General features: G+C 49.5%; 1 protein-coding gene across 4 annotated transcripts in view; it reads left to right on the plus strand.

Annotated features, from left to right (window-relative positions):
• Kirrel3 (kirre like nephrin family adhesion molecule 3) overlaps positions 1–11,516 on the plus strand; it is a 542,831-nt gene extending 531,315 nt beyond the window's left edge. The window contains exons 13-17 of one of the 4 annotated variants that reach the window (XM_032910358.1): positions 209–244; positions 3,448–3,630; positions 4,941–5,050; positions 9,400–9,486; positions 10,040–11,516. In XM_032910358.1, coding sequence (XP_032766249.1) covers positions 209–244; positions 3,448–3,630; positions 4,941–5,050; positions 9,400–9,486; positions 10,040–10,483 — 860 coding nt within the window. In that variant the 3' untranslated portion in view covers positions 10,484–11,516. The remainder of the gene's footprint in view (positions 1–208; positions 245–3,447; positions 3,631–4,940; positions 5,051–9,399; positions 9,487–10,039) is intronic. The other 3 variants (XM_032910361.1, XM_032910359.1, XM_032910362.1) reach the window with 3 other exon arrangements.
• The last annotated feature ends 9,748 nt before the right edge of the window (positions 11,517–21,264 follow it).

Raw genomic sequence — 21,264 nt, forward strand, 5'->3', positions numbered from 1 at the left:
TTATCTCTGTCCCTGCCCCTGCTCCGGAGGGCCATGTCAGGCTGAATGAACTCAAGTTCAGTTGGGGGAACCTGAATCTATGGAGCGGTCTCAGAGTCATAACAGAGAAGGGAACCCCCCTTCACCCCTCCAGGTGACCAATCCCCTGCCCCACCCTACCCTGGCCAGCCAGGCTCTGGCTGTGGACGCTTGCTTTATTTCCAAACAGGTTCGGAAATGAAGTCGGGAGCCGGGCTGGAAGCAGGTACGGAAGGAGCCGATAAGAACTGCCCGGGGGCGGAGGGAGGGACTCGGCTAGTAGGGGAGGGGCTCTAAAGGGGGCAGGGAGGCTGCTAAGTTCTCTGTCCTCCCCGGGTCAAAGGCTCAGTGCAGTCAGAGCAGTGGGAGGGGGCTTGCAGCAGCTGGCGTCCAGGGACCCCAAATGCCTGCCTGATACCACAGCCCAGGGCTCCTTCCTCCCCAGGACACAGCTCTTGCTCCCCTCCTACCCTTTGTCCTCAGAAGCCCTGGCGCCTGTCCCCGCCCCAGTTCTCCTCTATTTCCAGGCCCTCCCTGACTCTGCTCCTCAGCATATCACCAGCTCAACATTGCTCCCCAGGGGCCTGTGGCCTGCTCCATCCATGCTTGCTGGCTCACCACCTCCCCTGTTCCCTGTATCCCCGCCATGGAAGCATCATCTCATCATCAAGCCAACACTGCTGGACACTGGCCCTCTAGGGCTCCCGTAGCCAAGTGGTCATCAAGCTCCATGGGTTGATTTGTTCCATCTAGACAACTGTTCCCTCTGAATCCCCCGGCAGGACACCAGAGGAGAGCAGGACTTGGTGAATCCTGCTCCACAGGGCTGGCCAACGCCTCAGGGTCCTCTGTCTCAGTTCTCTGCCCACACTGGTTGCTTGGCCTCTGTCAGCCTTTTAATGAGCTCTACGTGGAGCCTACATCCCCTGCTCCCTGGACACCCGGGCCCTTCTCAGAGCACCAATCTAGATTACAGTGGTCCCACAGAGGCCCATCCAGAGGCAGCATGCAATTATCTGCCACCTCCATCTTCAGGGCTCTAGAGGTCCAGGTCCTGTGGAAGCACTATTTAATATTCCTTCCACCTTTGGTGGCTAAGACCCCCCCTCATGGCCAGTTCCCTTCTTTGGATGAAGAGGAAGCTAAGGAAGGCAAGTCCTCCCCCGTCCCTCTCAAGGGAATGTTCTATCCAGAAAGTAGTCAGAAAAGGTGACCTAAGTCAGAATCCAAGAGACCAGGAAAGGTAAGGGATGCCACCTGCCTTCACAGAGCCCTTCTCCTGCCCCCGCTTACCCAAGATGCACCTACCGCCTGCTATTAACCGGGCAAGAAAATGGCGATTTAGAGGAGACGAATCAGGAGTGGCCATACTTCTGCTGCCTCAGCTCCCCGAGTTACGGAGGAAAAGTTGGAGCCTGGGAAAGTTAAGAGAGAATGCCTTGGCTCTGAGATGGGAAGGGATACCCCCTGAGTTTTCCTTAGGAAACTTACTAGGAATCCCAGGAGTGCTAGACCAAACACAAAATACAGCAATTCAAACCACAGAACTAATGAGGTCTAACCAGGAACACCTGTTTGTCCGAGCCGGCTTGGCTGAGATCTCGTCTCTTTTCTTGGTCCTGATTTCTATCTGAGCCGAGCCCCAACAACCCCCCCTTTCAGTCCTTGGGACTTGCCATCCTTACTTTCTCTTGGTCACCTCCTGTCCCCTCTGCAGGTCTTGGCCACTAATAGGTAGGTAACAAAAGAATCTGTGTGTGAATCGTGAATCCCGGGGTACTGTGACAGCAGACCTGTCTAATAGATGCCCCCTACTTCACAGCAGTTTGGGGGCCTGAATTTCAGTGTTTCTTTCTCCTTAGTGACCAGGGGTCAGGGAGCAGGGCACTCAGGTGGTACGCATGAAATCCTGAGTTTCCCGAAATAGCAAAAGAAAAAAAGAACAGTGATACTCTAACCATAGCCCCGGAACGCCTCGCCTTCTGAGGGTCATCCAAGCTGCACTGATGAATGTGGGCGGGGAAGGAGTCAGGCGTTCAGAGGAATTTCCTCTTGGTTAAGGCTTCGGTCTGCTACTGTCCTTCCCACAGACACAAAGGAACCGGAACAAATAAAGAGAGCAGGGCCCTTGGCTCTGCTCCAAGACGTTTCCTCACACTCTTTCACCTAAAGTCCTTAAAGACCTCGAAAGGCACACACACTCTCACTACTCCATTTTACAGAGAAGAGACTTGGAGACGTAGGGCAAGACGCTCAGAAGGTATGATGAAACCAGGGACACAACCGGCCAGCAGTCTAGAGCATAATACCGTGTGACACCGAACAGAGAGAGGGAGCTGGGAGAGTGAGGAAACCTGGATTGGTCTCGTTCACACCCAGAAGGCACACATGTCCATGAATGAGCCACTGATATCTCTGGGCTTCGGTGTCCTTCCCAAATGAGGGGCTTGGGTTCATTGTAATCCAATTGGACCCTTCCTCAGAATTTCTAAGAGCTGTTCAGAGCTACTGGTAGACTGACTGCTCAGGGCCTAATGTCATGGGCTTAGGGCCCATGTGCGGACGCTTTACAGAAGGTGCAGAGCTTTCCAGAAAAGCAGTCTCCCTGCCCCCACAGCATCACCTACTCTCCCTGCCCATTTGGCCAGGGCCAGAGGCAGACTGGGGAGTGTGCCAGGGTGAAGAGTTCTGCATCCTTGGGAATCAGAGTAGATGGTAGCTGTTGAAGGGCTGACCTCAAAGGAGAAGGGTGTGGAGGTCAAGAAACAAAGAAAGGACCTTTTCTCCTGAGCATTGTGGTGGCAAGGAAGCTGTGATGGAACTCCCCTGGTCTCAAGACACGGACATGTGTGCGGTATAGGTCCTGATTCTCAGCGGGCCAAAGGGGGAAGTTGCCTCACAGTTGAAATCCCTGAGAGCTGGTTTTCTGTATGCACCCTCCTTGTTCCACAGAAAGGGAAGGAAGGAAGGAACTGGACAAGAAAGGGCAGGAGCCATTACCGTTGTTGTTGTTGTTGTTGTTGTTGTTGTTGTTGTTGTCGAAGGAAAGCCATGGACTTATGACTCACTAACCAGTACATGAATTATAGGTTCCTCCCTTAATGCTGAAGAGAGCTACATTAGGCTAGCCTCCTCCTGCATCTCCAGTTTTCCTCTCCCTGGCTCTCTACCCTGTTCTAACATCTACCCCTCCCCCCTGGCTCCTCCCCACTCTCCACCTCCCCTATGTCCTCTATCCAGGCTCAACATTCCCATCCAGAGCTAACCCCTACTGGACTCTCTGTGCTTGCCCAGACCCCACCAAGGCATTCCCAAGAGGGTCCCACATGGCAGTGGTCTGGCCCCAGCTTGGCAGGGGCTGCACCTGGGGGACAGCAGGGGAGTAGTTTTCTCCTTCCCTCATCAGCCTTGTTTGTTTCTTTCCCACAGAGTCTGTGCCAATGGCCGTCATCATCGGGGTGGCCGTAGGAGCTGGCGTGGCCTTCCTCGTCCTAATGGCAACCATTGTGGCCTTCTGCTGTGCCCGTTCCCAGAGAAGTACGGGAGGGAGACCCGGGATCTCAGGGAGGGGGACAGAGCAAAAGGCCAGGCTTAGACTGCCCAGGAGAGCAAGTAAGCAGGAGTACAAAGAACAGGGGCCACAACAATGTTGTGCGCTCCTGGGGCAGGGATGGGTATGATGTATTGTTATGCACCTGGAGGGTGTCTGGCAGCACGTGGGAACTCTACTGAGCCTGAACCCAACTCAACTGGCCTCCACGTAGCACGACAGGCCACTAGTGCTTTGGGCTGGACACACAGCGCTGTTATGTGGAGTGTATAGAAAACCTCAGAGGGAACAGGGTGGCTTGACCTTCCATGCTCTGCAAAGACTGCTAGCTTAACCTGAAAAGCAAGTCACCCACACAGAGCACAAAAGCATGTGAAGAATTGCCCTGGACAGGCTTCTAAAGGTCTTTCATCTTTAGCGCTACAGCTCTAAGGCCACTACACTCTTAAAGAATATATGTATTTGGGGGGCTTTGTACTGGGCTCAGCTCTGGAGTTACATGTGACTGGCAGGAGTAAGGGAAAGGTAGGATGACAGAGAGGAGGTGAAGACAGGAGAAGTGCCATCTTCTACTCTGTGACCCTGGGCAAGTCACATGTACTTACGGCCTCCATTTCCTTATTGGTGATATTAGACAGTTGGATGGTATAGCTTGTATGACCCCAACCACCTTTGAGCTTCTAGGATCAGAATGCACTGAGTCACCCTGACAAGCTATGACCACCTCCCATCCTTCACTTGTTAGAGGAAGCTGTTGATGCCCCTCACCTCTTCTCCATTCCCAGCTGAGCAACCTTACCACCTTGTGACTGTCCAACACAATAGCCTTGAGACCTCCCTTGCTGCCTCTCCACGAAAATTATAAGGGAGCGTATTTCAGCAAGATTTGTCTAATAGGCTGTTCCCATAGTTCAGGGAAGCTCGTACCTCTGTGTGCTCTCTGGATTGGCTGAGAGACCTTAAGGTCTATTTCACATTAAGATGTGTGGCCCTGTAAATGGAAAGCTCAAATCCAGGTAGAGACAGACAGAGAAGACTTCTCAACGTGAGTAAGGACTCAGAGTGACAGAACCTGACTAGAGGAAGTAGAGAGATGTGTAAGGACAGCCTCTCTAGCCACAGGAGACACTGCAGAAGCTTGATGGCTTGCGTGACCAGTCTTTGAGGCCCATCCAGCCAACAGTGGATCTCTACAGAAGTTCTATGGGTGGGGGCCTGCAAAAACTGAAAATCCAGAGTCTGAGGGGAGGTTAAATCTTGAAGTGGAGCGGGGAAAGGGGGTGGCAGCAAGGGGCTGTGGGGCAGTTGCTGTCCCTTGCCTAAGGATGAGAACTGAACTTTCTTGCTCTACACTTTCCTATCTTATGTCCAGATCTCAAAGGTGTTGTGTCAGCCAAAAATGATATTCGAGTGGAGATTGTACACAAGGAGCCAGCTTCTGGTCGGGAGGCTGAGGACCACACCACCATCAAGCAGCTGATGGTAAGAGTGCTGCCTATGCCCCACTCCATCCTGACAACACAGACTTCTTGATGCTCTCCATACTGCTGACAGGCAGCGCATCCAGGCAAACCCCTCCTGCCCCTGAAGTGGGCCAGGCATACACTCAGCCAATTGAGTGTTTATTTGTGCATCTGTGAAGTGATGGGGGGGAATTCAAAGACATCTTTGATGCAATACTTGACCTGGATCCTGACCACTGAGTAAGGAAAGAACTTGTGCTTGAATTCACATGTGTGGCTATATACGGTCTCACACTGGGAGGGGGATGGTGTAGACATTTGATGCATTTTTTTCTCCTCTTCCCCCTTCACACACACACACACACACATACACACACACACACACACACACACACACACACACAGACAAGTCAGGCAGAAACATCTTCTTGGAAACTGGAAGCAAATATGAGAAACTTCAACAACACCAAACTGGCACCTCCTCTTCCTGATCCTCTCCGCAAGGACCACGATCCTCCCAACTGTCCAGGCAGATGCCTAGTCAACTATGCCAGAAGCTCATAGGACCCCTTATACTGCAGTGGTAATATCTGGGAACAGACACAAGAAAGCAAGGAATAAAGGACAAGGGCTTCTCTGAGCCCCAGTGACCATATCTATGAAATGGACGTAAACAGGGTCATCATCAGGATTACAGGGTAACTAACAGCCTGAGTACGTATGGGGTACAGTAGCGTTTCCCCTCGACGCGTGTGTGGAGTTCTGTCCTATAATTCCCAGGTACCCAAATCTGAATGTGTGCAAGTCTCTTGTATAAAATGCTATATGACATTGACACAGACGCTACCCACATCCTCTCATATAAAATAAATCACCTCTACTTATGAAATGTAATGTAAGCGCTATGTAATCAATTACTGTACCATATGGTTTAAGGATTAATGGTGAGTAAAATATGCACATTCCGTACAGGCAATTTTTCCTAAATATTTTTGATCCACGGTTGGCTGAATCTAGGAATACAGAATCTAGGAATGCAAGGCCTGCCTACGAGAGCCCAAGAATTGCTGACTGCTGTGTGGCTCTAAATCCGCCCACTAGATGGGGAGCAACTGCTGCCTTATCCGTCCCTGGCAGAGGCTCCTGATGTTTCATGAGTGGGACTGACTTTCCTCTCTGCTATGCTTCCTCTAGTCAATTGATTTTCAGGGTCTGTCAATTCTGCTTCAAAAATACGCCTCGACTGTGTGCCCCACCTCCCCTCCACAGTCACTGCCTTATTTTGGGCCTTGCCATTGCCCTTCCCCCCCCCAACCACTGCAACAACCCCCCCAAATGTAACTTGGCTTTGGCCACTTGTCACAATCCATCCTTCGTGGCCCTGCCAAAAGTGTCATTGTGAAACACAAATCTGGCAGCCCACGCCTGTGACCCCAGCCTTCGGGAGGCAGAAACAGTGGTACCTCTATGACCCTGAGGCCAGCCTGAACTGATGAACCAGACTCTGTCTCAAACTAAATAAAATATTAAATGCAAATCTGGTCCTGTGACAATCTACTGAACTCTCACAGTGGCTTCCATGTCTGCTGGATGAAGTCCAGCTACCCAACATGCCATCGGGCCCTTTGCTGCACGACACCTGCCAACCTTTCTAGTTCCACCTTCCAGCCAGACGTACCTGGCTTTGCAGACACAAGTACTGGTGACTTCTGTTCTAGGAGTCCTTTATACATCGAAGACCCTATGGTCCTTCTCCCTGTGAACGTCTCTGATAAATTTCATACCCCGCTATAAGAATTGGTTCAAATGTCATCCACTCCAAGATTTTCTCAGCCTGCCCCCTCTCCACACACTGTTGAGCTGTGCTGTGTCTTGGTTTTGGTTTTGCTGTACTCTCCATGAGCCTCTTCGACAGCCCACTGCTGGGCGAGGGAGCCTCTCTGCATACTCCAGAGCTTCTCAATGGCAAAGCTTATGTGGGGCCTCCCTGACACAGTACCTGACATAGCAGAGCTTTCCTTCTCACAGGATGGAACAGACATCCCAAACCCGAGAAGGAATGATACTACTAATTAAGCTTCATCAGTTCTACCCCTCATCCCTGATGAGCTCTTTAGTTCTCTCCCACAGAGGTCTTTCTTCTGTCTCAAAGTCATGCTCCCAGGAAGAGGGCAGGCGTTCCTGAGTATTTGGGGGCAGAGCAGAGGGGATAATTTGGCAGAAGGGACTTGCTGAGGCTCTGTAGCTAGTCTGTCCCTTGGGAAGATACTCACTGGTCCCCTTCTTCCACACCGGGAGACTTTATACCCTATGATCTGGGAAATACTCCATCATCAAGGGGAAGTGCCTTAGACGTTCTATCTGGTGGGAAAGAACAATAACACTCTAGATGGAACCAGAACGTTTACTGGAAAAGTGAAGGAAAAAAACATAATGCGATTAGTAGGGGAATAACAGGAAGGAGGCACAGTGGCCCACAAGACTGAGATGTAAGCAAACAAAACCCCCGATCAAAGAGTTGGTTGGGAGCCTGAGGCCGAGCGCCACTGCAGGAGCGCCACTGCAGGGGTGACACACCTTATGTCTGGGGGGAAGCATCCGTGTGGTCCCCGATCACCTTACACATCCACTGTGCACTGTGGACGCTTTGTCTTACACCTCATCATTACTCGGTGATTTGGAGCTCAGCTGCTCACTCAGTCACAAATACCGATCACTGCACTCACTCTGCCCAGAAGCATGCTGGCCAGTGACCACAACAGGCAAGGTCCTAAAACCAAGGTGTGGTGGGGATTAGAAGAGAGCAGGATCTTTTCCCTAAGGCTGTTTGGCATAGGTCGAGGAAGACAGTTTTCCGGTTCATTTGAGTCACTGCCGTGAGGAAGAGATGGGACCTGTTTTGTTAGTTGGCTTTCTGCTGCTATGACAGAATACTGAGAAAAATCAGGACTGGGGGATGGCCCGGTCCATATGGTGTCTTGACACACAAACATGAGCACCTGAGTTCCATTTTCTCAGAACTCGTGTGAAAAAAAGCAAGCACCAGCAATGGAAGTCTTGGGGAGGTGGAGGCAGGAGGACCTCTTAGGCTCACAGAGCAGCCAAGCTAGCTACACTGGTGAGCTCTGGGCTCAGTTAGCAACCTTGCCTCAAACAATAAGATGGAGCATACTTTGCAAAAATATTCAAGGTCAATTTATGCCACACACACACACACACACAAAGGAGGGGGAAAGGCTCAGACCTCTATCCCAGGACTCAGGAAGCTGAAGCAGAAAGTTTGCTACAGTCGACTGCGACTTGAGCTACAAAGTGAGCCCCTGTCTCAGAGCAGCAACAACAAAGCCAACACTGCTAAAATGACTCATGAGGCAAAAGCCAGGGATGCTCAAGCCAGACCATCTGAGTCTAAACCCCACCCCAGATCCACAGGGGAAAGAGAACCAACACCTTAAAAAAAAAAATTGTCATTTGACGTCCACACACACCCACTGTGTTACAAAGTGGAGAGAGAGAGAGAGAGAGAGAGAGAGAGAGAAACACAGAGGAGAGAGATTAACTAAAAAATAAAAGAGAAAGAGTTTCTTTTGGCCCAAGGTTTCAGTTCACGTTCCCATGGCCCTGATGCCTTCAGACCTGCATCAAGATAGAATTATCACTGGAAAAGCATGCAACAGAGAAGACTGTCTGTGTTATGCTGGCCAGGAAGCAAAAAGAGACAAGAGTTCCAGTGGCCTCCTCTAGGGCACACCTTCAGTGACCTCACTCCCTTCTACTAAGCACTACCTCCTGATAGAGCCACGTCATGGGGATACTTACTGCCTTGAACGCATGGCCTTTGGGGAGACAGCTCAGATCCAATCCATAGCAGCTATGCTGCCAGCGTCTCCACTGGGATTCCTTCCAGCATCCTAGCCCTGATTGAAGGACTGCCGTAAAGAGCCCGCTGTAGAGCTGGTGTTGACGTTCTGTGGGTACTTCCTTATCTCAGGCGCAACTCCCTGGTGAGCAGAGCTGTCCGGCTGCATCTTACCCTGTATATGCAGGGCCCTTAGTGCAGGGCCTGGCCAGAATTTTTCAACAGATATTCAAATGAGAAGTCTGGAGATGTCCCTGCCCAGTGGAAGAAAACACGGCCTCACAGATGCTTCATCCACCCCCACCTCCTGTCTCTGCCTTGACGTGAGGGTTTCCACAACATTACTGAGGTCTGGATTTGTATCCAACTGTTTCACCTGCCTTCGTGCAGTCCAGGCCATGCAGGGGCTACAAATGGCAACCCTTAGAGCTCATTTCCTCCTCTTCTCCCGGGAGGAGGTGGAGTTGAGCTCACCTTCTATGCACTGAGTAGCCATTTTTGGGTTGTAGATGGACCGGGGTGAATTCCAACAAGACTCGGTGCTGAAGCAGCTGGAGGTCCTCAAAGAAGAGGAGAAGGAGTTTCAGAACCTGAAGGTAAGAGCAGCCACAGTGGGTCTGGATTACAGAGATGATGACCCCATCTGTCCCTTACCTAAACAAAGAACCACAGCCAGCAGAATGGAAGGGCTCAAGGCCAGCCTGGGGACAGGTGTCACCGTCTAAGGGGAGGGACTGAAAGTAGCTGCTCTCCTTGTCCTAACACCGAGAAACTGACTTAAGGGTGGATTCATAGCATTCTCCTCTCCCACAGTCTTATAACAAATAGAGTTTTAGAAGTCAGTATTCATGTTCCAGACAAATACACAAAAGCGATTAAAGGCCTTTTTTTTTTTTTTAAATGATCTTGCATTACTCCTGATGTAAACCACGTCTGGAACACTATCACCTTCCCTCCTGACAAATAAGCCCCTGCCAGGGTCTGCTAGCATCCCTGCCATGCTAACCCTTGCTGTATCCTGGTCCCTTACTCCCCAACCCTTCCCTCCGTCATTGCCTCCCCTGTGGAAAGTAGGATTGCTCAACCTGGCCCCCTGCCACAGCCAATGAAGGCTCCCTGGTGAAATGCCTCTTGTTTTTGCCTACCCAGGACCCCACCAACGGCTACTACAGCGTCAACACCTTCAAAGAACACCATTCAACTCCAACCATCTCCCTGTCCAGCTGCCAGCCAGACCTGCGTCCCACAGGCAAACAGCGCGTGCCCACAGGCATGTCCTTCACCAACATCTACAGCACCTTGAGCGGCCAGGGCCGCCTCTACGACTATGGACAGAGGTTTGTACTGGGCATGGGCAGCTCTTCCATTGAGCTTTGTGAGCGGGAGTTTCAGAGGGGCTCCCTCAGCGACAGCAGCTCCTTCCTGGACACGCAGTGTGACAGCAGCGTCAGCAGCAGCGGCAAACAAGATGGCTACGTGCAGTTTGACAAGGCCAGCAAGGCTTCTGCCTCCTCTTCCCACCACTCCCAGTCCTCTTCCCAGAACTCCGACCCCAGTCGACCCCTGCAGCGGCGGATGCAGACTCACGTCTGAGGACCGACCGCGCACTGTGGTGGGGATGGGCCAAGGAGGAGGACAGGGCACATTCTCGTTCTCCAAGGACTGGGGCTATTTTGCAGAGGACCCTAGAACTGGCCACCTCCGGGGTGGCCTCCAAGCACCTCTGTTAACATCTTCCTTCGAAGCTCTGATCAAGCACAAATCTGGCTCCCGGGTGGAAAATGAAGAGAGTGCGGCTGAGTGCATAGTGCTCAGGGCCTTTGTCTCGTGCTCTTCCCTAAAGGTCCCTCAAACACCTTGTCCTCCCATGGGCATTAGTGGCAGCTAGAACTTTGCTTTTATGAAACTGCCGTTCTCTTTGCTAGCTCCTCTTGCTGCCCATAAGCCATCCCTGGTGCCTGTATTCCTTACAGCCTTGGGGAACGGAGGACCTTTTCCCAGCACTGAGCTGCTCCGGAGACCCCAGCTTCCCCACTGTGGGTAGCCCATACCACAGAAGCTGGAGGCTGAGAAATGACCCCGACCAAAGGAGTATTTGCCTGGGAGCCCGCCCCCACTTTGTTTGGTGTTTGTGTCTGTATTTTTGCAGTTCTGTTTTTGGACTTGGTGCCTCTGAGCTCGGTGGTGGGACTGGCCCATCCAAATCTAGTGTCCTCAGAGCCGAGGAAGGGAAGGAGGGAGAATGTGAACGCCTGGAGAACAGCTGACCCAACACACCCTGTGCCAGGCTGTGCAGTTCAGAGCCCTCGCCCCCAACCCTCACACCCTGCTTCCTGTTCGCCCTTCCTTCCCACAGCACAATCAAGCTAATATGAGGAGTGTGAGAACTTCTCCGGTCAGGGTTTGTTGAACAGTTACTGCAGAGTGCTTCCTGGGAGATGTGGGTTTGAGGGGGGGTGGAGCTGAAATCTAGGCTGGAGGATGAGACAGACTCTTTCAGCTAATGACCACGAAGAACAACGATCCATTCTCCAGTAGACAGGACTCTGTGTGCAAGAGGGACAGTTTTCTTCACCTCTCCCTCCCATTACTCCCCACTTAAGAATAAACGTTAGGGCCATTACCCCCAACAAACCTGTTCTGTGCTTTTGTTTCTGCATGTGCCACAGGAAGACCCCAAGAGTCCAAGTACATTGTGGGAGGTCGGAGTTTTTGGTTGGTTGGTTGGTTGGTTGGTTGGTTGGTTGGTTGGTTGGTTGGGGTTTTTTGTTGTGTTATGTTTTGTTTGCTTGACTTCAGTTTTCCCAGGCAGGGAAGGTCATTGTTGTGGCTGGTTGTGGTTATAACAGAACCTACAAGCTAACTCTCTGTTTGTGGATTACATTGGGGGGGAAAAACAGGAAAAAAACCCCTCCAACTTCAAATCTTGACAGATACGCTAAGTCAGTACCATGACTTTGGATACTGGCCAGATCCTTCTAGCCTTTTACAAGAAGCAGGCCCTCTTGAAATACTATAGATCACCACCAACTATACTATTAACACTCAAGTATAGGACTCGAAAATAAAAAATCCCACAGTGTACTTGCCTAGGTAGAAAACTAAACATCATCATAGCAGACAGGATGGATAAATCAGTGTTCTAGTATAAGGAGTGGGGTTTGGATGGAACTCTGAAGAACCCAAATTATTCCTAAGGATGGGAGGTCCTCAACAGCTTTTGACTCTTCTTCTGAAACCTTTTTGGGGATTCTTACCCACCATGAGATTCCTCATCATCAAATTTGTGCTTATCCATACTTTGTTTCCTTGGTCAGCCTAACCTTAGATCTTATGCCTAGCCTTTACAGCTATTCCGCTCAGAGTAACTTTCTGCTTCAATTATATTTCCTGATGCTTCAACACTTCCTTCGTTCCCTTGATATCATCCACTGCTGTGCCCAAGAGAGATTCGAAAGCCATCAGAAATGAAAGTATGTACTCAAACCCCCGCATCCTGTCACTTGTACCATTCTGGCTTGTCATAGACTCTGGGCTTGCTGAACCCCATTCTCTCTAGGTTCATCTCAACGAGAATTCCCTCTTCTCATATGCATTCATCCCTTGCCAATGGGAAACAAAGACCCAGGACTACATGTTAACTGCCTTGATGTGTCAGAAGAAGGAAGAAGTGACTTAAGGGAATTGACCCATTAATTTCCTCTGATCTTTCACTTGGACATGGTAGGGTAAGCTACTTCCTAATCCTGAACACAGTGTATTTTCTTCTAGGTCCTTCTCTCTTCTCCTTCTTCTCCTCCTCCTTCCTCTTCCTCTTTTTTCTCCTCCTTCTCCTCTTCGTCCTCCTTCCTCTTCCTCATCTTCCTCCTTCCTCTTCTCTTTCCCCCTCTTTTCTCCCTCCCCCCTCTCAAATACACACACACACACACACACACACACACACACACACACACACACTGAATTTATAGGGTGGAAGTATCCATTCTTTCCTAGAATTGGGGACTATGACATAATAACCAGAACAGGAAAACAAAACTTCCCCATGGAACAAAATTAGCCCAGGGCCTTGAAACTCTCAGAGGAAACAAAAATGTAGTCAATTACAAGGGACAAAGCGACAGCAACAAGGTGCCCGCAATCAGACAAGGCTGTATAATGACCAACTCCACCATGCACAGACACAGCAAGAAGAAACAAACTGCAGAAGAAACAAATCACCCAGTGTTTGTGAAAAAGTAGACCATGGGCAGGAAAGCATACAGTGACCTGGACCATTTCTGTAGGCAGAGCTCCCTCCACTTTGAGTTTGAGGTGGGATGGGCTCTAGAACATTGAGAAGGAAACCCAAACATGTTTGCCCCTCAGATTTCTCCAGCCTTGCTGACTCTCACAAGAAGTGGAGGTAGAGAAAAGATAGTAAAGAGAAGTGGGGGAGCGGAGGGGAAACTATGAATCCTCTGTAGTGTTTTCCTGTGTTATGAAATGAGTGATCTGTACGTACGTTTTCCTGAATCCTTGCAGTTTGATAAAGCATCCTCAATTTTTTGGTTGTTTTGGGGGTTTTTGGTTTGTTTGTATGTGTTTATTTTCAAGACAGAGTTTCTCTATGCAGCCCTGGTTGTCCTAGAACTTGTTCTGTAGACCAGGCTGGTCTTGAACTCACTGAGATTCACCTGTCTCTACCTTCCCAGTGCTGGGAGTAAAGGTGTGCACCACCACAGCCCAGAGGGATCCTCACGTGGAATTGAGGCTTAAAGAAGCCACGAAGGCTTGCTCAAGACCACAGAGATTATAACAAGCAAATGTAAGGTTTGAACACAATTAGCTGCCTAATGTCTCCATAATGTCACATAATGTCTCCACGCTGCAGTGCAAACACAAAGCCACCTTCTCTAGAGTTCTGGTGGAAGTGGCTAACAATAAAGGCCACATGATACTCCAGGGCAGGCCTGACAAGGACAAGCCGCAGCTCCCTCAAGAGGGCCAGCCTTCATCCTCAACCTTAAGTCCCTGAATGACCTGGAAAGACCACAAATTCCCCGAGAAACAAAGCCATTCTGTGTATCACCCCCCCTACTCAGGCCTGGATCCAGTTTTCTGATATCTGGGATTTCATTATTGGCTCACACAGTCCCTGGACAAGAGCCCAGTTTCTAATTCTCAGGCTTGCTATCAGTCTGCAAAGGCCAGGGTTATTTCCACCGCCCTTCAACGGCCTCAGAATAGGAAGTGCTCTCCAATGAAGAGCTAAACAGCCACACCAAATCTGCTCCTGAGAAGCCTGTTGACACAAGTCCTTATAAAGCGCGGACCTAGAAACCACCTCTGAGTTTTCATTCAGGAGCTAGAAGACTCAAGGAAATGAAGCAAACAGTCTGATGCAGACAGACCTGGTGTTGTCCTTGGATGGTGTCTCAGGACAGAGTGGCACTATCAGGAAATTCATCCCTCACTTCCTGGTCAGGGAGGAAAATAGGTTGGGTATGGTATTTGCTGTTATGAAGCAGGAAGTGAGACAGAAGGGTTCACATCCACCAGATTGATTAGAACCCCAGGAATGTGTGGTTTGTGGTGTGTCCGTCAAGGGGGAAAAAGAGGAAGAGACGTGCTGCCCTTACAGTCCGCTCTACAAACTTTCCCCATAAGACATTTTGGTTTTGCTTTGTTTGGTTTTTTTTTCCCTTTGTATTTTATAGATCAAGCCCCAAGCCTCAAGTATGCTAGGAAAGTATTCTCCCACTGGTCACACCTCTCTTCTCAGACTCTTACTAACTATATAGATATTCAAATTTAAACATTTTAAATTCAAATATAAACTATTCAAAGGGCTATAAGTTTGTCCAGTAGGGGAAAAATATTTAGATGTAAACTAATGACAAAGCTGCAAAAATATCAAATTTCCTTCCTCTATACAAAGGTCTTTTGAAAGCACTTTTTTTTTTTTTTAATTTGAGATCCACTTGCCTCTGCCTCCTGAGTGCTGGGACTAAAAGGCCTGTGCCATCACCACGCGGCTTTAAAAGCGTTTTATCTGGATTGGTTTTAGAAGCTCCAAGTACACACCAGCATCATCGCCAGTTCTAGCCTCAAGACCTGAAGCAGTCTCTGGAAGTCGCTGATAAACAGTTCTCTTCGAATAAGGAGGGTTCCAGTCCTGTTTCTTTTCCCCAGTGCCCGTGTTTCGGTCTTTCTAGCCAGGTCACAAATGGGGAAAAACGAGACAAATATCAAGTTACCCTTCTTTCTGTAGACAAGGATTGTCTTCCTGGATGAGGACGTGTTTGGTGTTGGATCACCAATTCTCTTCCTCCATAATTGTGAGTCTTCCTTAAGCGCCCCACCCCTTGTGTCTGATCTGGGTCTTAAATATGCATTGAAAGCTTTCATCTCAAGCCCTGTAGTTTTGATCCTACCACAGCTTTTCCTGAAAGGCCTTTTGTGAAGGATGAGGGTATATAATTCAGGCGCGAGGTGCTTACCTTGCTTGTGCAAAGATCCTCAGAACTTGGAAACAAACTAAATAAATAGTCTTTTGTGAACATACATCATTCACAGGCTACATCTTTGATTTTATATACACATTAGGCGCTCCTTATTTCATGGGGAATTAAACTTCACGTTTAGCATGTGACTCCCACTAAGCTATACCCCTAGCTGGCCCTGGTTGTATGTATCTGCCTCTGTCAATATCTAACATGGGGGGCAATACCTAGCACCCCATGTTCCCAGTGCTCTTCTTCAGGACAGTCAAGCCACCCACAGGGAAAGAGCATTATGAACCCCTGACCGAGATGTTCCCTTAACCTCCCTGACTGGGGAACACCAGACAAACACAAGCCTCTCTTTCTGCTGTTCAGTAATCTCATGACTGTTGGCAATCTTCTGGAATGTACTGAGGGCATTTGAAAGATATTCTTTTATAATGGTGGTGGTGCTAGTGCTATGTGTATCAAGAATTAACAGCCAAAAAGATTAGAAAGTTGAGTCAGGAAGCCATAACTTCATTGGGAGAATGTGAGTCCTGTGAAATCTATCGCCAACATGCAAGAGGAAAATATTAGTCCAGCTAGGAAGTTGAACTTAGGAGGGAGTTCGTCTCCCAAGAGTCACAGCCAATTAGGCCAAGAGGGTATCAAGGGGACGAAATTAAAGATACAAGCTTCACCTCTTTTGCATGGAAATTTAAGGACCAGGGAAGGCTTTGTTGCCTGGGCACTAAGAAATTGAATTCTTGACACTAAATGAGCACGGAACTTTGGAGAAATATGAAAGGAGGAAAATATAGACAGAGCGGTGCAGGTAAGAGCTTACAGCAGGGTTTTCAAGTAACTTAATTTCTCTGGCTCTCCTATCGGGGCTACGCCGATATGACAAAGTCACAGAGAAAAGAGGAGCACAGGTTTCCATCCCATCTTCTACTCCTAAGACTCATCTCTTCAGGCAGAGAAAAACCCACTTTGGAACAAGTGTTAAGGTGTTTTAGGAAGGATCGGAATCATGGATGGTTCTGGGATAGCCCAGTCCAATAACTGCAATTTGGTCTCCAGGCCTCTTCTCTCTTTCTGCCCAGCTCCATCCTCCCCCACCCTTCCTAGAGAGGAAGTATGTCTCTGTATACTTTATTCTGTTAGCTCTCCCCAGGAATCTGATATGAACAAGCAATAACACTGGCTTCCCAGAGTTCAAGTTTCCCTAACCCCTCTGCCAAACACTTCTAACGAGCTCAGCTGCTCTTCCTGCTGTCCCTCAAAGTGAAACAGCTAAGGCTTCTTCCAGAGCATCTGGGCTCCTCCCAAACTTGCCATTGACTGAGTCTCAAGGTCATTTCCCAACCTTGCATTTTTCCTTTTTCTTTTCAAAACAGTCTCATGTAACCCAGACTTGCCCTCAATCTAGCTATGTACCCAGGATAACCTGGAACCTTGGATTCTCACGCTACCACTTCCTGAGTACTGGGATGGCAGGTGTGGATGACCACATCCTTTTTATGTGGTATCTCGAATCTAACCCAGAGCTCTGTGTGTAGTAGGCAAGCACCCTACCAACTGTGTGCTCATGCGCGTGCGCGCACACACACACACACACACACACACACACACACACACACACACACACACAAATCTACCTTATTTCTTTTTGGTTTTTCAGACAGGGTCTCCCTTTGTTGCTTTGCCCTGGAACTGTTATGTAGATCAGGCTGGCCTTGAACTCAGAGATCTACCTCTGCCTCTGGAGTGCTGGCATTAAAAATGTACACATCACCACATCTTGTCAGCTTATTTCTCGGGCACAGAAATCCAAAGATCCTTATTGTATAAAATGAGGACAGGGCCACTACAAGGTATGGCTGAGAGGAAGGTTTTATTGTAGATAAGTGTGCAATACCGCTAGCGAGAAGGGAGAGAAATTAGTGAACTAAACATGGCTGGCAGGATGGACCAGGGAGATGGAGAGAAGAAGAGAGGAGAGGAAGAGACAGCAAAGAGTGGAGGACCAAGACAGAGGGGGGGGGGGAGAGAGAGAGACAGAGAGACAGAGAGACAGAGAGACAGAGACAGAGACAGAGAGAAGAAAGGACCAAGAGGGTACATAGCCCAAATGGCAGAATTATATAGAAATGAAAAATTAGAGGAGGCAAAGTTCTTGATCTGGAGTTTAGGGTAGGGGGTAGAATAATAAGGACCGAGAAGAGACACAGATACTAAGAAAGCCTGAAGGCCAGCATATACTTTGATGTGCTAATAGCACCAAGGTATTCATTCGTCCATAGAGCTGATCAGGGATTTTGTTTTATTTTTGTTTTTGACAAAGAATGGAACAGGAGAAAAAAAGTAGGTAAGTAGGTACACACACACACACACACACACACACACACACACACACACACACACACGTTCCTTGATTTATAATGGGGTTATATCCTGATTCACTTCTTCGCTCATGATAAATAGTATAATAAAAATATGCATTTAAGTTAGGTATAATGACACAATTTGTAGTGAAGAGGCAGGAGGATTGTCATTGAACTCAAGATCAGCCTGGGTTCCGCAGTGAGTACCAGAACTAGCTTAGGATACACAGCAAGGTCCTCCCTCACAGGGGAAAATGCAGTAATACACCTAGCCACAGTGGATCCCAGAGTAGAGCAGGGTGGGGTTCCCCCCGTAACCACATGAATGGCTCGGTGCCGTGGGTCACTGCCCCTACCCAGCATCAAGGGACTACTGTTGCATACATCATTAGCTGGAAAGGTTAAAAATCCCATTGGATGCATCTGGATTTCACAATGGAATCCCCATTAGTTGAGGGCTATCCACGCACTAGGACCGCAGCTTGTACAGAGCCAAGGTGATTTTGGACCACCAAACCATTTTCTGTAGCTACAATTAAGATTACAAAACCATCAGAAGGCTTAGAGGAGCACACATCAACCATGAGGTTGTGCTTCTCAGCCGTGTTTAGGAAGCTACTGTAACATACCACATACCGCTAAAACGGTGACATCACTTTCCAAATGTTTCCAAGAATCCCTAGAGGTGTCAGACTGTAACTTGAAAACCACTGGTAGCAAGGGGTTTGCACTTGGTTCTCGAATTATGCAAAACCTACATCTCTGTCATTTGACTGCCACAGCCCACTAAGCTCGTGGGTTTGATTCAAGACAGACGGTCCTCCCCAAGTGGGTTAGTTCAGTACTGGGACAAGAATTTGGTCCCACAAATCTAACTCACCGGCTCTACACACTCAGCATTTTTCATTATGCAAGGCTGCACCCCAATCCTGTCGTTTATAACTCACGTTACAGTCCACACAATGTCTTTACAATCATGGTCCCATTAGACCCTGAAGATTTCATTGTGAGACAGGCATGGGTAATCGGTATTTTCCAGATGGAGAAACAGAGGTTTCTTCGGCTAACTAAATGACACAGCAGGGAGGGGCCTGTGTGTGTGTGTGTGTGTGTGTGTGTGTGTGTGTGTGTGTGCGCGCGCGCGCACGCGCTGTGCACACTACACTTAACTGTCTCGCAGACAGTATTGTTTCCAAGTTGAAACGTTTTGCAGACTAGACAGTCTCAGGAGGAAAGCAGCTGAATATATACTTACGTCCTCTGAAAGCGTAAATCAAAACCTCAAAGGGGAGGGAGGGCCTGAAAAGATGGCTCAGCGGTTAAGAGCATGTCGGGCCAGACGACCAGAATTTGGTTCCCAGGATCCACTAGGGGCAGCTCACAACCACCTGTAACTTCAGCTCCAGGGGGAAGCCACTGCCCTCACGTGCACAGAACATGCACAGACACACGGTTTTAAAATAAAACAAATTTGTAAAAAGGTCCTCCAATATCTGAAATTAAGCCAGCATTTACACGTGTTAGATGAAAGACATACTCTGTGTGGCCCAGGATCATGGTCTCAAGCTGGGCGAGCCTCCCCTATCTCGGGAGTTTACCCTGTGAAGGAGGAGGGCTTGCTTTGTAGAATCTAACACTGTTGGGAAGATGTCTTGAGCTCCCAGGCAGATATCTCTTCTCTCTGGCCTCACGGGGAGTAGCAGAGCTCTGAGCAGCCGTTATCGCCCCACTCCCCACTCCAACCCCAATTCCCTATAGACCCCAGGGCCAAGTGTCAGGCAGCATAGTTGATTTAGGCGGAGGCCTGTTAAACTGTCTGAGCTCAGCAAACCAAGAAACTCTGCCCAATGGCCCGGCCCAGCCACTGACAAGAGTAAGACAGACTCAGAGCAGTAATCTCCCTCCCCCGCCCCACATCCCCTGCCTGGGGTGGATCCTGTGTGTGAGGCTAATTTAACACTGCTGAAGGGCATGGGGGATTAGGATGGGGTTTAGGGCAAACCAGATGGGCGGGGCGGGTAGAAGAGAGGCCCATGAAATCCTCCTACACTAGAGTCTAGACTTAAGAGCAGGGGATCTGATACGTGTTAGAGTTTGATTCCTGAGCCCCACACGTAGCAGCCTAAGACCCAGGAGTCTCCATTTTTCAGTCGCCCCAGGTAACTGAGACAAACGGGTGCACCTTCTGGCTTTAAGAAGACCAGGATCGGGGCTTGGAGCAGAGAGCGAATCGTCAGGTCCAACCTGGTGTAAACCCTCCGGTTTTGTCCCTCTCTTCTTTCTTCTTTGTCCTCCAGCAGCCGTTTCAGGGCATGGTTTAATCAGTACCAGGCAAGCTGGCAGGAGACCCATTCGCATAAGTTGGACTGAGAGCTTCTTTCTCGGAACCCTGAAGAACCCCATCCAACAACTCCACATGAAAGCTCCACTCCCAGCCTTGCAGGGCACTGCCTCTGCTTGAACACAGTCTGAAGAGCTAGGCCCACTCCCCCACCCCTCAGCCCCCGCCCCCGCCCCCACAGAACGGGCTGGGTGGGTGCCTGGATACTGTGCATGTGATTGTGTCTCGCTGTCAACCCAAGATTATGAACCTCCCTATCTTCGAGGACTTGTGGAGTTGGGAGGGGCCGTGTGACCCCGTGTGCATGGCTTCTGGCTCAAGCGGAGGCACGTTCAGTATCAGTTGGTGGCCTCAGTCCAGGGCAGCTGGATCGCATGTGCAAGACAGTCCGTTTCAAAGGCCTTGGATAGAGAAGTGGACACTCCCTTTCGGGAAAGCTAAGTTTAAATGTCTAGAGGCACTCAACAAACCCTTACAAAGAAGCCTCTTTTGACAGCTTATCCTGGTTAGCAGAGAAATGAAGGGCTTCAGAGAGTACAGCCCTATCACCTATGGGAATCCCCTCAGACCACTCCCAACTCTACTTGAGCTGTTCCTTGGGAGTTTTCTGTTGGACAAAGCTGGCTGTTCTCTGTACTGTTCTGGCGGTGTCATCCTGTGGTGGTCCAGTGGTTTCCAGGATGTGGTGTCACCCTCCGCAGTCCCTCCCCAGCCACCACCCTTCCCTACCTATCCCATCCCAGTCTGGCTGTCTTAGAACCTCAAGACTGCAGCTCTTTCTGAGAAAGCCAGGAACACAGCTGCGAGGTCCAGTCCCCTGGAGGCAGTTCCAACGCTAACTCCTGGCTCCAGATGTAGAGGAACAGCTGTAGGGGTGGCAAGAGGCCCGGTTGGCAGTAGAGCAGAGCCTACAAGATGGAGAATAAGGCCAGAGAGCCAAGCAAATGGCAGGACTGTGAAGTTTCAAGGGACCTGGGACAGAAAAGCCTCATTCCCCGGACCAGTGACGGAACTTGCCAAGTCCCTCCAGTGCTGTCCTGCAGCCCTGCCTATTGCGAGCCTGGCAGCTGCACTCACAGGACCTTCCATCAGCTCCGGTTTTTGAGTCCCACTTAATATAAGAAGGAAAGCAGCCACCCTGTCCTTAGAACTTGCAGTTCCCAGCCTAGGATCCTGGTAACT

This window comes from Rattus rattus, chromosome 8 (assembly GCF_011064425.1).
Source record: "Rattus rattus isolate New Zealand chromosome 8, Rrattus_CSIRO_v1, whole genome shotgun sequence".
Lineage (NCBI taxonomy): Eukaryota > Metazoa > Chordata > Mammalia > Rodentia > Muridae > Rattus > Rattus rattus.